Here is a 17559-nt window from a genome sequence, read left to right on the forward strand (position 1 = left end):
CACTGTAGCATTGTTTACAATAGCCAAGATACAGAGGCAACCTGGGTGTCCATCAATGGATGAATGGATAAAGAAGAGTTGGTACATGCATACAATGAAATATTACTCAGCCATAGAAAAGATTGCAATCTTGCATTCTGCAACAACATGGATGGACCTAGAGGAACTTGTGCTGAGTGGAGTAAGTCAGACAAAGACAAATGCCATATGATTTCACTTACATATGGAATCTAAAGAACAAAATAAACAAACCAAACAGAAAGGAACTCATAGATACAGAGAACATTTTGATGGTTGCCAGATGGGAGCATGGTTGCGGGGGGTGGGGCAGGGAATGAAAAAGGAGAAAGGATTAAGAAGCACAAAGTGATGTTTACAAAATAATCATGGAGATGTAAGGTATAGCATAAAAAATATCGTCAATGATATTTTAATAACTATATATGGTGACAGGTGGGTGCTAGATTTATTGAGGTGACTACTTTGTAAGTTATATAAATGTCTAATCACTATATCATACAGCTGAAACTAATATAATATTGTATGCCAACTACATTTGAAAAATTAAAAAATTCAAAAAAATAAAAAATAAAAATACATCACCTTGTTATAATAACAAAGTCCAGGTACTTTTTTCTAAGTCCTTACAATAAAATCATTGAAAAATTATTAAATAATCTTTGACAATACACAAAGTAATACAACAATTTAAATATAGTAGCATAGTATTGTTTTAGGACATAGTGTATGAGGCAGATTATTTCCTTTTGCGAAATTTACTGTATTAGTGAAGAGAAATTTTCCACTCAGATGGCTAACCTTGTAATCAGCTCTTTGTTCTGCTTCTGTAGACATGCTTGTGGCATAAGGGCAGGGTGACCTTGAGATCAAGTGAAGACTCAGCCTCCCCTTTGCTTGTTCTGTCTAGATAACAGATGTATCCCCTTTGCTTATTCTCTGTAACTGCCCATAGCCCGTAGCAACTCCTGAGCTCTGTAACCGCCTGAGGACAAATTAACCAATCAGCTCCTGCCAACCGTAACTGTGCAGATAAGCCTTATAAAAGTAAGGTTACCCTTGAGCTCATGACCCAGATCTTCAGAGTGCTAGCTCTTCTGGGACCACCAACGTAATAAACCTGAGTTCTCCAACTCTTCAAGTGGTGCTTGGTTTCTCACCGGTTTGATTTTTCTGCAACATTAGGAAATATAAAAGGTAGTTATGTTGACCATCAGAATTTTTTCATGGAATGGTAAGAGGGTGATATCTTTATTCTGGGTATGCTTCTAATAAAATGCTGACATTTATCTCTGAAGTATTAGAAGTAGACAGTGAGAGAGAGTCAGGGATGAATCAGAGGTTTGGGCTTGAGCAACTGAAAAACTGGAAGTACCATTCCTAAGATGAAGAAAACTGGGAAATGTGTGATATGGAGGAGGAAATCAAATACAGAGTTGTAGACAAACTAAGTTATAGTCTCCTATTAGCCAAGTAGAGATGTTGACAAGACAGCTGAAGAGCTGTATTTATTTGGTTTTCACTCTGACTTCCATAACCAGGAAGCAATTTGCAAAAAGAGTTTGTTTGTTTGTTTAGTGCAAGGATTACGAATTCCCTAACCAAAACAAAAATATATATATATTTTGTTCTGTCTCTGAATTTCCTGTGATATTTGTAAGAGCTAATGGACATTTTATTTGTGCTTTTTATCTTGTTATAAATAAGATTAGCCTAAATGCCATTTGGAAAATTAGTATAGCCTGAACATTGCAATAATGATAATCATCATGACCATTAATCGACTTCTTACTTTGTGGCAAGCACTCTTTTAAGCATTTTATTATAGTCCTTGCCAAACTCAGTTTTTGTTTTTGTTTTTTTTCAAATGTACCAAGCACATAATGGGGTTTTAGAAATGTGGAATAATTTGCCCATGTTTCCATGGCAGATAGGTTTGCATAATTCAAAACCCTATATTTTTATAGAACATTTAAAATCATGCTATAGTGTTTGGGCACAACTCATTTCTCCCTTCCATATGAATTTCTCCCTAAAATATAAAAATGAAGCAATAATGGTGAAAGAGACATTTTTCTTTAAATATAAAATGCTTCCCTTAAGCAAATATTAATCTACTCAAGCACACTTTGTTACTTCTGCCACCAAGAAAATATTTTTCAGGTCATTTTTGCTTCATTGTCCTAAAGCAGTCACACTGCTGAATTCCACATATCCAAACACTCTCCTGCTCTCCACTAAAACATTCTGGCATTGACTGAGCTCTGCATCCTATATCTCATACTTAACATTATCCCCATGTCCTAAACATTCTGATACTTTTCTTCAGATTTATGACTACTCAGCAGTTTCGTGTGCCATCCCAGGCATATGTATGGTAAATAGGTGTAAGAAATTGTCCATGAGAAATAGAGCTGGTTTATAAGATGGAGTGGAGCTAGGGTATTAGATGTGAGCAGCAATTGCAACTAGAGGCTTTTGCTTATTGTATATAACTTTGAACAGATGCAATTTGTTAGATATGAATATTAGTTAATAATAGTTGAAATTACCTCTAGTTATTTCAGGAAAAAGGAAAGAGAAAAATGTTTGTATAATAATGTTTTGATCACTATTTTTGCCAACCTGTTGTATTACATTCTGATATTCTCATAAAGGCGAAATGTAAACATCATCGGTGAGTAGGGGAATTATCTAGGGTCTGTGTATCCAACTCCTTGCTTTTACTGATTCACTTTCAATCTAAAGCAGTATTCATCTGGCCCCAAATATTAGCTATGTGACTTCAATTTAGATCTCTGTTCCTGCTCCTTTTAAGCTTCTGGCTCATATGTATTCTGCGGTTGTTACACATTGGGACCTGAAAAGATCTATTTTAAATTTCATGGCATCATTTATTTCTTTGTGATGATGGAAAAATTACTTAGTCCTTTGAGTCCCAGTTTGTTTGTTTGTTTTTTCATATGTGAAGCAGATATAATAAAAAAAGTTGTTGACATTGTATAAAGAATTAAAGTATATGAAACATATAGCAGATAAGCTATAAAACAGTAGATTCTCAAAAAATATTAGTATTAAATTTTGACATATAAACAAATTGCATAATTATTATTATGACAAAATATCTTGTTTTGTTACAATAACTTAAAAGGTAATCTTTGACATTACAAACATATTTTCTATCAAATATGAATGTGAATATGTGTGCAATCTCTTTCATATATGTTTGCACTCAAACACATTCTTCTTTAAATATTTTCTATATTAAAGACAGCTTTGCATATGAAACCACAAAGACTCGGTGGTATTAAAAATAGCTATTAGAATATGGTATTTATTCATAAAAATGTAAGTGATTTATCTATACACGGGGGCATAGGTACTTCGAAAAGTCATGAAAATCAAAACTTTAAAGGAGAATTTTTAGAAAGAATACATTAAGCAAAATATCATTGTGGAATTATCTAATTCATTCTTCAAGTGTCTAAAAATATAACTAAATAACATTATGAAAATCAAAACATCCTCTTTTTTAAAATATCAACCTTTAAAAAAAAATGTCAGTGACAAATGGTGTAAAATAAAATTTGGGCTGTGTTCATTGTCAGCTTTAAATTCTAATTGCCTTTGGATAACTCTCCTAAAGGATCTGTTGGTCTCTGTTTGTTTGACAGGCACTATCACAGGTCACTCTTTTTCTGAGGGTTTGCTTCATTATTCTGACCTTGACCTCCATTGGATTTCTTCTGGATCAAAGGCAAGACATGACATTTTTTCATTTTATGTAATTTTATAATGTAGTTTTTTTAAACATATGTGAAACTTTGACATTCACCAAACATTTGTTATTGAAAAAATAAAGTTAAAACTATAATTTCACACCTTCATTTTAAATGAAACAGAGTAGCAGTTTATCTGAATTTATATCTAGGGTGTGTTTTAAATCTAAGTCTTTTAAATGAAATTTAGGTTTTTCAAGTTTATTAAAGAAAACCTATAAATATAATGATTAATTTGGCAAAACATAGACCATAACTCTGAGTACTTAATAAAATATAAAACATATTTGAGTTGCTTTCCTTTGCCATTGAATAGTTCATTATATATGCCTGAATGTATGTGTATTTTATGTCCTTTGCCCTCAAGCAGCATATTTTTTAAGGAGTCCTGTTTTAAATATTACCCTGGCCAGAAAATACATTCACTTGAACAATTTTAAAATGTCTTTTTGGCAGATGACATATAGAAAAATATCTATTCATTATTGTTTAGTATTTATCAATCATTAATATTAATACTAATATCAGTATTTATGGAATTAATATGTGACATGGAATGTTATTAATTCTTACAACAACACTCTGAAATAATAATTGCTATAAAGCCTGCTTTACAAATTAAGAAAGACAAACAATAAGAGATAGACTAGAACACAAACTCAAGCAATGTGACTCCAGAATCCATCATTATAGAATTTACATACCTTGTAACTTTGCGAAAAACTGCAAAAAAAAAAAGCTCAGTCATTCTTGAAGTCTTATCTTTGTCGTAGTGTTATTGCTTTTCAAGTAGGTAACTGGTAACCATTACATTAAGTAACCATTTGGTAAATTTTAAATATAAAATTCCAGTAAACAAACATTTTGTTTATATTGAATGTATGTCACTTTCCCAAGGATAGCTTGATAAATGATCTAGAATTGCAACAGATTCTGGAGTTTCATCAAGGCCCAGGTCCAAATGAACTTTCTGGTTAATAAAATTTTTATAATATGCATTTCCTATAAACATTTTGTAAAGAATGATACAGCTGGCACATTTCACATAGTCAACATAAACAATGTGTAGAATTTTTTTCTTCAATACTTTAAAAGTGGTGTTTATTTTATCATTTTGTTTGCTCTCTATCCCTACTTTTCTACACTAGAAGTAAAGTATATACCAAGCCATAAAAAGAGAAAATGGAAAAGTGAGTCTCAAGTCCAACTGAAATAATTATCCAGATCTAGAAAATCAGGATGACTTAAACATCATAATTCCATTCTTGCATACACTTAATAGAATTAGCACAGCCAATAGCAATAGTATAGTTTCACTTTTTAATGAAGATTTTTGTCTTCATGGATGCAGATAATAGGCCAAATAAGCATGCTATCAATTATGCCATAATATTATTCAGTTATTCTTATTGCATAAAATTATTTAAAAGTCTAAACTGCCAATGGCCATAGTCAGGAACTCATACTGGGATCTAGGTAAGTCATTCAGAACCAGTGCAATGAAAACCAGAAGAGATGTTTTTAAAGTGTTGAAAGAAAATTCCTAGCAACTTGTAATTCTATATCTAGCAAAAATGAAGGTGAAATAAAAGCTATTTATACAACTCTCTACAGCAAGCCTAACATTTGATAATGAAATGTTGACAATTTCCCTTTGAAAATTGGAGAACAAGTAAGACATGCTTATTATTTAACATTTTACTGAAAATAGTGGAGAAAGAAAAGAGAAAGAAATAAAAAGCACAAGGATTTAAAAGGAATTAGCAAAATCATTAAAAAATTAATTTATATTAATTTAATAAACTAAACTAATGGATTAATCAAGAAATCAAAAGAATCTATAGGAAACTTGTTCAAATTAACAGATACATTCAGAAACATTTTTAGCGAAGTGGTTATCAACTGCATTTTGTTATATTAGCAAATAAAACACTACAGTCATGGGCTGCTTAACAACAGGGATACATTCTGAGAAATGCCTCATTGCACATTTTCATCTTTGTGGGAGCATCATCGAGGACATTTACACAAACCTAGATGGTATAGCCTATTACTATAATTGCCTGTGCTATGCTTTTACAGAACTGGCAGCTCAGTAGGTTTGTGTACACCAGCATCACCACAGACACATGAGTAATTGTAGTGTTAAGCCTTGACAGTTGGCTTTTCTTGTCGCAACGCAAGTGCTCAACTTTCAGCTTTGATTTCTGAGACATCTACTTCAAAGAAGCATCCACTTTAAGGAAGACTATCAGGAATAAACACACTGTCAGCCACACCACAGTAGATATTGAGTCAGGCTTCTTTGTTTTAGAGATTTTGGTTGATTTTGATAACTGACCATTTGGCCTACTTGTTTATTCTCTTCCCATGCTTTATATTCCAACTCTTATGTTTTAAATTCACCAATAAAGAGTGAGCCCACAGAACCCTCACCCTTGACCCCAATAAAAACAGAACCCCAAGCCCATTTCTCTCTCTCTGTCTCTCTGTCTCTCTCTCTCTCATTCACTCTCTGTAATTAAAAGTTTTCTCATGGCTATTGCTGAAGGGTGTTTTGCAATACAGTGTCAGTCCACTTGTAACATTGATTTAGAAAGGGGAGATGTCTGTGGGAAGCTCACCAAGGCCCACATGAGTGCCCCCCAGCATTTCTAGCCTAGAGCTCTACTATTGATAGACTGAGTTCAGCCCAAAACAGTAATGCATTGTAATACGACCTTACAAGGGCTAAGACTCACTAAGTGATAGGAATTTTCAGCTTCATTATAATCTTATGAGACTATTATCCTATATATGTGGTCCATCGTTGACCAAAATATCATGATGCAACACATGACTGTATAAGTAATAGCATCACATATGTCAAATGCCAAGAAAAAACAATCTTAAAAAAATGAGTACAAAAATCTCTAAAAATACACTACAAAATGATTGAAATATTGTGAAAAATAAAGAACTAAATGAAAGAGTGCTATATTCATAGATTAGAGTGCTTGATGTTGTAAAGATTATAATTCTTATCAAACTGATTTACATTTCTATGGAATCTGAATTAAAATAGTAGAAGATTTCTTTCTATAATTTAACAAGCTCCTTCTAAAATATATGTATATGGCCCAATAATAGCCAACACAGTCTTGAGGTTTAAAAAATTATAGGAGTTGCACTGCTGGCTGTTAGGATGTATTCTAAAGCTATGGTATTAGACATGTTTTATTGGCACAAAGATTAGAACAGAAAACCTAGAAAGATATCTATGCTTATATTTAGACTTGATTTGTGACAATGGTTTCCCTACAGAGCCATGGGAAATGGCTGTCTTTTCAATAAATGATCTTGGGAAAATTAGATTTCCACATAGAAATAAGAAAAATAAATTTGACAAATATTTCTTACCTTAATTCTTGGGTCTAGGGATTACAGATTTAAAAGTGAAAGGAAATCCAATACAGATTTCAGCAGATAGCATAGTGATATATCTGTGTGACCTTGGAGTATATAAAAATATTAAATAGTACACAAAAATTTCTAATTATAAAGATAAAATTAATAAAATAGACTATAATAATATTTAAAAAGTCAGTTTTTCTAAAATTAACTCATTAAAATAGTAAAAAAATTTAAAAACTTCAAGTAGGTGATGCTATTTGCAAATTTTATAAGTAACTAAGAACTAATATCCCAAATGACTAAAATTAAATAGATTGACAATACCAACTGTTGGAATGCTCATACACTGAAGAGAGGGGTTTATATTGAAAAACCGAGAATTTTTTCTAACATAAATTTGACTTATATTTAGCATATATGTATATCCTATAACCCAACAATTCAATCCAACTTATATATTAACCAATACATTTAAAAGCATGTAAAAGAATGTGAAGACAGCATTGTTGATAATAAAAAAAATATGGCCAACATTCCAAATGTTCTTCATGAGGTGAACGGATACATGCATATTGTATATCCACACCATGGAATACTATGCAGGAAGAAAGAAAGAACTCCTGCTACATGCAGCATCATAGATAAATCTCACTAACAACATTGAGTAAAAGATGCTAGACACAATATAATCCCACTTATAAAAAGTTAAGAAAGATTAAACTACAGACTAGTTATAGAAATTTATACTAAAGTGGTAAAGTATAAATTAAAAAAGAGCAAGAAAGTGTAATTATCATAAAAGTTATAGGAGTGATTCTTGCTGAGATAGAGGGAGGGTGAAAATACTGAGGGAATAGGAAGTCCCTGATATTGGGTGGTGATTACATGGTTACTTATTTGTTAAAAGTCATCAAACTGCATATTTTGTTTTGTATACTTCTCTATATGTATGTTTCATTTCACAATATAAAAGTTTAAAAGTAAACCATGTAACATAATTAACAAAATCTATGTGTTTTAAAATAAAAATCTTATTTTTTATTAATAATTACCCAGATATCAATTTTTAACATCAGTTTGTAGGAATGAATTATAATATTACTTTACAAGGGGAAATTATTTCTTAATATTTTTTCACAAAAAATTAATCACATTACTTGAATGCAAACAAGTCATAAACTATTACCCTGTTTTTTTTTTTTTAGTTTAAATTACAATTAATAATGTGTTTTGTACTAAAATGCTGTCATATTCAATTTTACAGAAACAATTGGTCATAATAATAGACTATAGAAGAAAATTTTAAGTTCAACGAATATATTTAGTTGTTTTTCACTTTTTCTCTATATCTCTGTACTATAATAATATATAGCTGTATTATAATGATATTAATTCAAGAATATTTTAGTTAGAAAAGTCAGCTGTTCTAACAATACTACTTGTCTTTTACAAAAATATTTATTATCCAACGAGTGTTAGATGACTATCATATGAAGCTATTTTAAGCTGATAAAGTAGTTGTTTATTTCTATCATTATAAGGCAGTCAATAAATGCTTATCTGTGTGTGACACTCAACTCTGTTTCAAATACATAAACACACTTATTTCAGATATTTTAGTTTGAATTTCAAGGTTACCATATATATATATGGAAAATATTCATCACAAAATAAAATTCTGTATTTATGCTACTGATCATATTAGGCATAACCATGTTTTTCATGTTCCTAATATTTCAGAATTTGATTGTTCATTATTTGAGTAGTTAATTATATCAGTCCTCCTAACAAGTCATTTTAAAATAAATGAACTATAAAGATATTGAGTGAGGAAAATATCATTTACTCTAAACCTTAGAAATTTAGTTGCGTAATATTTTATTTATCAGTTGAGTGTATGCTTCACCCTAACTGATCAATGCCAAAACTAAATAATAAACTGATAAAGTATAGATTTTCTTTAAAAAGATGCATTTTATTTCTTAGCTCAATGCCTACTTACAAATAGCTTCAGAGCCACATGGTCCTCAAATTTGTTAAAATACTACATATTTCTTGAAAATTATAATAAATGTGTATCACTGTACTAATTATAACATACAAACATGTAAAGAGTATATTTAAAGCTAATGCATGTTAATGACATTTATTTTAGACCTAAGGCAGCCATTCTGGAAACTTTCCGTTGCTTGGTGTTCCTAATGCTGTGTAGATTTGGTCATCTGAAGCCTCTCATCCTTTCCTTGTCATTTGCTTTTGAGGTAAGACATTTGCTTTAGATGGCTATAGCAGGATTATACATCTATTGCATATTTAATTCATTCATTCAACATTGTTTTTGTCTATTGAGTTTGTGACTAGTACCTGTGGGAAATTTTACCTATTCATCTACTTACTAAAACTTATTACTTGTGTCACTTTGAGCTAGTTGAAATTGTGAAGCCTCAGTTTTCTGATCTCTAAGTTTGGATTGATACCATTAACCTTATAGAATTGTTGGACAAATTACATTTCATGATGTTTATAAAAAATTAGGCCACATAGTTTGTTCTCAACAAGTGGTAGAGTGATTTATGAAAAGTTCTTGGCAGAGATGTTGACATTTGAGATTTTTCTCTTTAGGTTGTTAAAGTAAAAATGGTGATAAGGTGCCTTGTTAATTAACTATATAAGGTAATAAGTCTACAGAAATAAAATTATTAATGACATTGAGATTTTTTATAACTGAAAAAAATATATATGTTATAATTTGATCTTCTGCAATAACTAAAATTTATCTTCCAAGAACTACATTGAAATTTTAGGTACATATTTATATTTAGATAGCTATTTAAAAATCTTTAGTTTCATCATTAACATTTTAATGGATATGGTTTTATTCTTTTAAATTAAGAGCTATCTTGTTTAACTTTGGTGCTGAGCTGCCTGCCAACATCCCCAGAATGTACAATTTGTCACCTTATGTAAGCATGAAACATTAATGCTAAAGTTCCCACCAGCATCAATGGAAAACCTAAAATGGGTATTTCATAATTTAGTAATGATTATAAATTGGAACAAACTTATTTGGTGTTACCATATAAGGCATATAAGTATAAAAATAAGGAGGGGAAGACATATGTATATAAATGTATAAATGTATTAACTGTATCTATGTAAATATATCTAGAAAGGTAAACAAGAACCCAACACGTGGTTGCCTGTGGGAAAGTGAATTGTGTGGCTGGAAGAAAGGAATAGGGTGAGAGTCTTCATTAAGTTAATATTCTTTGGTACGTAAAATTTTTGAACCACATGAATATATTTCCTACTCTTAAAACCATACAAATAAAAAAAAATAATAAAGCATGAAATCTTAGAATAAAGGTCTTGAGTATCAGCTAATCTAATACATTTAAATAGATATTAAATAAAGTTTATATAGTGTGAACATGTATTGTTTCTTGAATTAAAACCTAAAAGAAAATTGAAGAAATTTATATATTTTAAAAAATACAGTAATATACTTGCTCGGCCAAACTCTATCAAAGAACAGCATTTTTACACTCTAAATATGGGAAGATATTCTAATTGTATGTATGAAAGTGAATAATTCTAGTTAATAATTCTCTTTAATAATAATTCTATTAGTCAGAAAATAATATAGGTGAAAGTGAATGTTAAGACTTGAGCTTTGAAGCCACATTGCCCGAATTTGATTTCTGGCTCAGGAACTTACTAGGTAGTGTCTTTGGGCAGCTACTTAACCACTTAAATATTCTTTCCCTTGCCTTCTTCCTCTGTAAATAAATGAAGTAATAATATCTACCTAATAGGATTTTGAGGATTAATGGAGATAATCTATTTAAGAGATTTAGCACAGTGCTTAAAACACAGTATGTACTCAATAAATATTAGATATTATTATTGTATTGTTATTTTGTTATGTAAATTTTAAAATCCCATGGAATAATTATTTGGCTTGCCTCAGGATCCAGAAGTGAAGTTTGAGGCATGGGAAATGTGGAGGGGCAACAACGTTGAACTAAAAGTCGTGGTTGTGAATTCTTAGTTTGACAATGACTATGATATTGACTCTGTCTCAGGTTGTTCACCTGTAAAATAGGTTTACTGAGAGCTAATATGCATTGAGATTTTACTATGTTCTAAATGTCTTACTTGTATTATTCCATTTAATCTTCATATCAATGTAACTCATGATGTAGTTACTATAATTTTTATTTTTATAATGAGAAACTTGAGTTACAAAGGGATTAAATAATATGTTTTAATTAACATAATTAATAAATGAACAAGTCAAGATACAAACTCAGGCCATCTGACACCAAAGCTCTTAATTATCTAGCAACTTTTCCTTCCATGTAATGATAGCAATACTAATTTATTTCAAGGGTTTTAGATGAAAAATCTAGATGCAATGTAGCAAAAGTAACATGAAAAATATAAAGAGCTATAAGAAAAAGTTGTCAATTTAACTGCAAATTACTCTTGAAAAAAACAAATGGTTTGAATAAATTACTTCTAAATTATCTTTGGCTTATGATTCAAGAAAGGGAGGACACCATGGCAACATCTTTCGGGCAGCTTACTTACTCTTTCCAGAACCTGTTCCTGTCCATCTAGGCATACACATAGCCAATTCTTCAAGGTAAACATTCTTGCAGTTGGCCACTAAAATTTTTCCTTAAAGTAGTGTAATAACAGTATCTACTTCATATGGTTTGTTAGAAAAATTAAGACACACAAAAGGTGGAATACAGGAAGCACTTGACACATTTTAGTTATGATCATTGCTTATGTTATTATTATCGTTGCTATTATTATTATTAATAAAATTATTATTAACCACTGAATTTCTATGGTTAAAACTGAACAAATCTTCCCTAGTCAAAAGTCAATTACTATATGGCAAAGACTGGGGAAATATTTTATTATCAACATATTTACCTGTGAAGCGGCCTTTTCTCTCACTTCTTTTTAAAGTTCAAAATTCTTTAAAATTACAACTAGTTACCAACTCTTATTTCTTAATTGAGAATTTCAAATTTGTGTTTTCCTCACGTTTTTTGTTTCTAAGAACTTTATATAAATCTTTACCATGTATCATAATTTCAATAAAACTGTTCTTTGCCCTACATAAGGAGTATAAAAACCTAGTAAATGGTCTCAATGACTCCATTCAGTATGAATTAGGAGTAACTGACTAGGAGTGATTATACTACAAGGACACAATGTTCTCATCAGTATTCTTTGAAGCTATCATTTGAATCAATGTCATTGAAGCAATTAATCCTCTTTCTTTTATAAATCAAAGTTGTATCTATTGGCAACATCAGCTTTTAGCCCTATGACTCTTCTCTATTTATCTAGAAAGATGGAGTTTTTCTGTTATGTTGCTCTATTATGTAAGTCAAATCTCACGGGTTCGAATGATTCCAGTTACTCCACACCAAGCAAGCATATTCCTGGCTATGCTTAAAGCTTAAAACACATACACACAAGCACACACAGGCTAGAAAATTGACCTTAAATTATGTTTCACTTAGATTATAAAACAGTTCTCGGGTAGTTACAATTCTGAGTCAAAAATACAAAATATAATTTGAATTTGACCCTGTGATCTATATGTGGAAGATTTATTCTCTTTAGAATATTAAGTAAGGGTGTGGTGCTTTTGATGTTTATAACTAGAATTTACTGCTACGCAGGTGCACAGTTGTCCACTTAGTGTGTGCCATGATTAGTCCATGACCTTATACATTTCTCTTTGGATAGGTCCATCAATATTTCAACCACACACTCATATACCTTCTTTTTTAAACCTGCCTTTCCAACCAAAAAAAAAAAAAAAAAAAAAAAACAACTCAATCCCAAAATTAACCAATTCCCAAAAAAAAAAAACTTTTTTTTTTTGCCAAATCAAAAGGAAAAAGGTCCTTTTTTCCAAAAAGGAACCGAAAAATTAGGAATGAATTAAATTTCCCAAAATCAAAACCTTAAAAAAGGCCAAACCGAAAAAACCTTTAAAAAAAAGATAGCAAGGTCAAAGATGAATAGCTCATTTTTATAAGTATATAGATATATAAGGTAATGTGAAATATTTGTTTGCATATATTTTGTAAATATTTTGTTTCATATAACTTTTTATTTAATCGAGAAGATAATTTACTTTAGGGTATTGGAAAAAGCACTGGGTTTGAAGTCACACAAACCTAAGTGCCATTCCCAGCTCTGCCAATTTGTTGTGTGGCCTTGAGGAAGTTATCTAAAATGACTATATCTTATAGCTTCCTTAGCTTAGTTCCCTCAGTAAAAAGGAGAATAAAAAAACTTACAGGGATTGTTCTGATATTCAAAGAATTAAAGAAGAGTTTGTAGAATCTAGTATAATAATTAGCATGTAAATAGTAAATATTAATAATAATATTCATTTAACTATACTATGCACATACATACATACATACATAAGCTGCACACAGAAATTTAAAATAATGTTTTGAGAATAAGGCATTAAAAGCAATGAAAATATAAACCTGAGAATATCTGCTTATTAGTGGCCAAATAATTTGAGTTGATTCCAAAAGAATATTCAGTTGCTTTAAATGTAGACCATAGAAAAATTCTAAACTATGATTCACAGTTTTTAGTTTAAATCACTGAAATGGAAGTACGTTGTAAAGCACCTTGAATCTGCTGCATCTGCACAAAGGTGGATAGAATTTGGACAAGTGGAACAGAAAGTGGAGAGCACAGGGAGGACAGTGAAATGTCCCAAGGCGGGGGTGACCATGGACTGATTCAGTGATGAGATGAACTAGGACAACAGCCCAAAGTGCGGGTCTTGACAGGAGATAAATAAATGCCCACTGAAGACAGAACCAATTTGCCTAATGTTTTAAATGGCAGACAGAAACGTTTACTCAATGCTAAATGCCTGCTCTAGCTAAAACAGAACAAAAGTCCTTTGTGGAGCTTAGGTTTTAATCAGCGTACTAATTTTGATTGGGGAAATTTTGTTTCAAATTACTACAAATTTAGTGGCTTAAAAAACATATTTATTATCTAACAATTCCCATACATAGGTCAGGAAGTCAAGCACATTTTCGCTTGATACTCTGCTTAGGGGTCTCAAAAGACTGCATTTAAGGTATTGGCGAGTTTATATTCTCAACTGGAGGCTCTCAATTACAGAAAAATCCACTTCCAAGCTCGCTCAGGTTGTTGACAGAATTCATTTCCTTGTAGCTGTAGGACTTCTAGGCCCTAGTTTTTTGCTGACTTTTGGTCCCAGAGGCTGCCCGCACGCTCCTCCACATAGGCTTTCCCAACAGGCCTGCTTACTTCATCAAGGTGGCAAGGAGGACTTCAGGGAGGGCTCAGTCCTTTTTAAAGGCTTTCACCTGATTAAGCCTGGCTCATCCAACATAATCTCATTTTATCAAATGAAAGTCAGCTGACCATCATTACTTCCCTGACCACGTTTTCTACTACTTTTCCTCTTGCTTACTCAAATTCAGACATGTGTAGTGTTCTAGGGACGTGTTTAGTACACCCTGCCTTGGTAGCTTTGCAGTTGATTTTGCCTTTGACTGCTCTTCCTCTGGAATCTACATGGTTTTTCCCCTCACATCAGGTCTTAACTGAAATGCTACTAGCCTTCCCTGGGTACTATTTTCATTATTGCCTCCTCTACACCTGATTCATTTTCCACAAAAGCATATATATGAATACAAATATATATGTATATGTACATAATTATTTGTCTGAATTATTGTCTACACCATGTCCAACTGTGGCAGAAAAAAACTAGAGTGGCCCCATGATTCCTGTCCCTGCTGTTTATGACCTGTCAGCTTATATAATCCATTCCCCTAGAGCGTGGGTGAGACCTATGACTTGCTTCAAGCAAATAGAATATGACAAAGACTCTTAAATATTTATTTATACATTCAGTAATATTAAACAAGCCCTGAAAGCACCTGCTCCATACACAAAAATGGAAAGCATTTGCTGGAATTTTAACCTTACAAAGAATACTGAATAAAATATTTATTGACTTCAGATGACAAGGTATGCATATTCAGATGCTTCCTGTTAACTAGTTGGTCAAAATACACATATCATAAAGCAAGTTCTTAGCAGCTTCATGTTTTCAAGGATTCTTTTTATTTTCTTTCTTTTTTTCCTTCTTTAGTGTTAGTTATCTGTTTCTGCATAACAAACTAACTCAAAACTTAACAACTTAAAATAATGAAGATTTATTATTTCTCACAATTGTATTTTGATGCCACTACTGCTTAGTGTTTATTTTGTGTGGTTTCTCTCATTGGACTATATATATATTCAGCTTAGGGTTCAGCAGATTGGACAATCACATGGGTCATATTAGGGGACTCTGTTTTGGCTGTCAGAGGGAACACCTTTATTTTCCTTCTTCATAACCTCTTTCTCTCTCCTGTGGGCCAGACCAGGTCTTTATATGGCAATATCAGGATCATGACAGCTGAATCTGCAAAGGTTCTTGAAGCCTTGGCTCTGGAACTCAAAAAAAATGTCAGTTCTACCACATTCCATTGGTCAAAAAGCATCACCGACCAGCCAATGTTCAAGAGATGGAGAAATAGACTTCATCTCTTGATCAGAAGAGCAGTCAAGTCAATTTTAAAAGGATACACATGAATGTATGGTCATTATAAAATTTACTACATACAGGTTTTATATTACTTAGGATCCTCACGATGATGATTAGCATATATCATAGAATGTAGACACATTTGACTAAAACTGTCTTAGATGATTCATTTCAACTGTACATCTGGTCACATAATGAATGCACCCAACTTTTTTCTATGCTAATCTTCCATAAACATACTTATGGATTCAAGGGGAAAATAAAACATACATTAACCTATGAATATTTATAGTATACAGCAGTTTTGACTAATCTACTTCAATATTATTCAGACTTCAAATATTTTTATCAACTACACAATGTTTGTATTAATAAGTAGTAGTTACATTAGTTTTAAGTAATACTTCAACTTATTTATGTTTTATTATGTAGTACTTGTTATATATTAAATTATATAAAGTATTTTATAAGATAATGAAATGAAAACCACCTATATTAAAACTGTAATATTACAATACCAGTGAGGTATTATTAACAGTGTGTGACCTGCTCCACTATTTTATACTCCTGCAGTATAACCATTATTTTGCACTTTGTGCTTATCATATCCATGCTTTTTTCTAAACAAATTCTAATCACTTCATATAGTCTTAAATTTATCACTAAGCAATATTTAATTTATTTTTAAAAAAAGTTTCGAGTATAATAAAATGGTGTCATATATAGTTTCCTTTGATTTCCTTTAATTTATTGAATATTTTTGTTTTTAAAATTTATCTTTTTTGTTGCATGTAGTTTATTCATTTTTATTGCTATAAATTATTTTGTTGTGTGACTATATCAAAATATCCATCCTTACTGTTTATTTCTAGCTTTTACTTTCACAACGATGCAATAAAAACTGAAGCACAAATCTAGTGCACGTGGCGTATATGTAGAGTTTCTCTAGGCTCACACAGCAAGGAGTAGAATGCTGGATTGTAGGAAATGTGCAGGATTTTATCCTTCAAAGAATATCAAGTTGTTTTACAAAGTGGTTGTAAACTTTACCATCAGAGTATAAATACCCTCAACAAAGTCAGAATTTTGTTTGTCTGAGAGATTAAATGATATCTCATTGTATTTCTAATTACCACTTTTCTGTTTACTACTAAAGGAAAGGGATTATTGTTTCATCTTTAATGGCCACTTATGTTTCTTTGCCTGTAACATGCTTTTTCATCTCATTTACCCATTTTTCTATTTGGTTATTTTCTTCTGCTGCTTTTTAGAAATTTTATATATGATGATATCAATCCTTTGTCATTTATACTTGTTAAAATTATCTCCTCCTAGCTCATCACCCCTGGACTGAACTCAAATGGATTTCATTTCCATGGAGTAATGTCATTTAATAGTAGACTACCTCCACATATGAAAATGCGAGTACTAAACCATCCATTATTATTAATTTAGATGAACACGAACTTTTTTCTTTATAGTACCAGATATATCCAGCTACCATTCCTCCTGTAACCATCACTATAAATCTATAAAACTCCTAAAAAGGGTTATGAATATAGGCTATCATTATGCAAAAATAAAAGTTGACATATAATTTGAAGATTAATTCCACAATCATTGCTTTTTTAGCAAGGCTTATGGAGTATTGGGATTTTAAATACATAGATCAGGATTTCCTCTATCCTTTTGTAAGGGAGAATACTCAAATTGAAAATTAATCCAGACTCTACTGTA

At 31.3% G+C, this 17559-nt stretch overlaps 1 protein-coding gene across 1 annotated transcript in view; it reads left to right on the forward strand.

Moving 5' to 3' along the window:
• Window positions 1-17559, forward strand: part of AGMO (alkylglycerol monooxygenase) — a 307596-nt gene that overhangs the window by 168104 nt on the left and 121933 nt on the right. The window contains 2 exon segments of the mRNA XM_011364559.1: window positions 3693-3775; window positions 9346-9451. Of these exon segments, the coding sequence (XP_011362861.1) occupies window positions 3693-3775; window positions 9346-9451 (189 nt within the window).

Source organism: Pteropus vampyrus, unplaced genomic scaffold, assembly GCF_000151845.1.
Source record: "Pteropus vampyrus isolate Shadow unplaced genomic scaffold, Pvam_2.0 Scaffold4, whole genome shotgun sequence".
Lineage (NCBI taxonomy): Eukaryota > Metazoa > Chordata > Mammalia > Chiroptera > Pteropodidae > Pteropus > Pteropus vampyrus.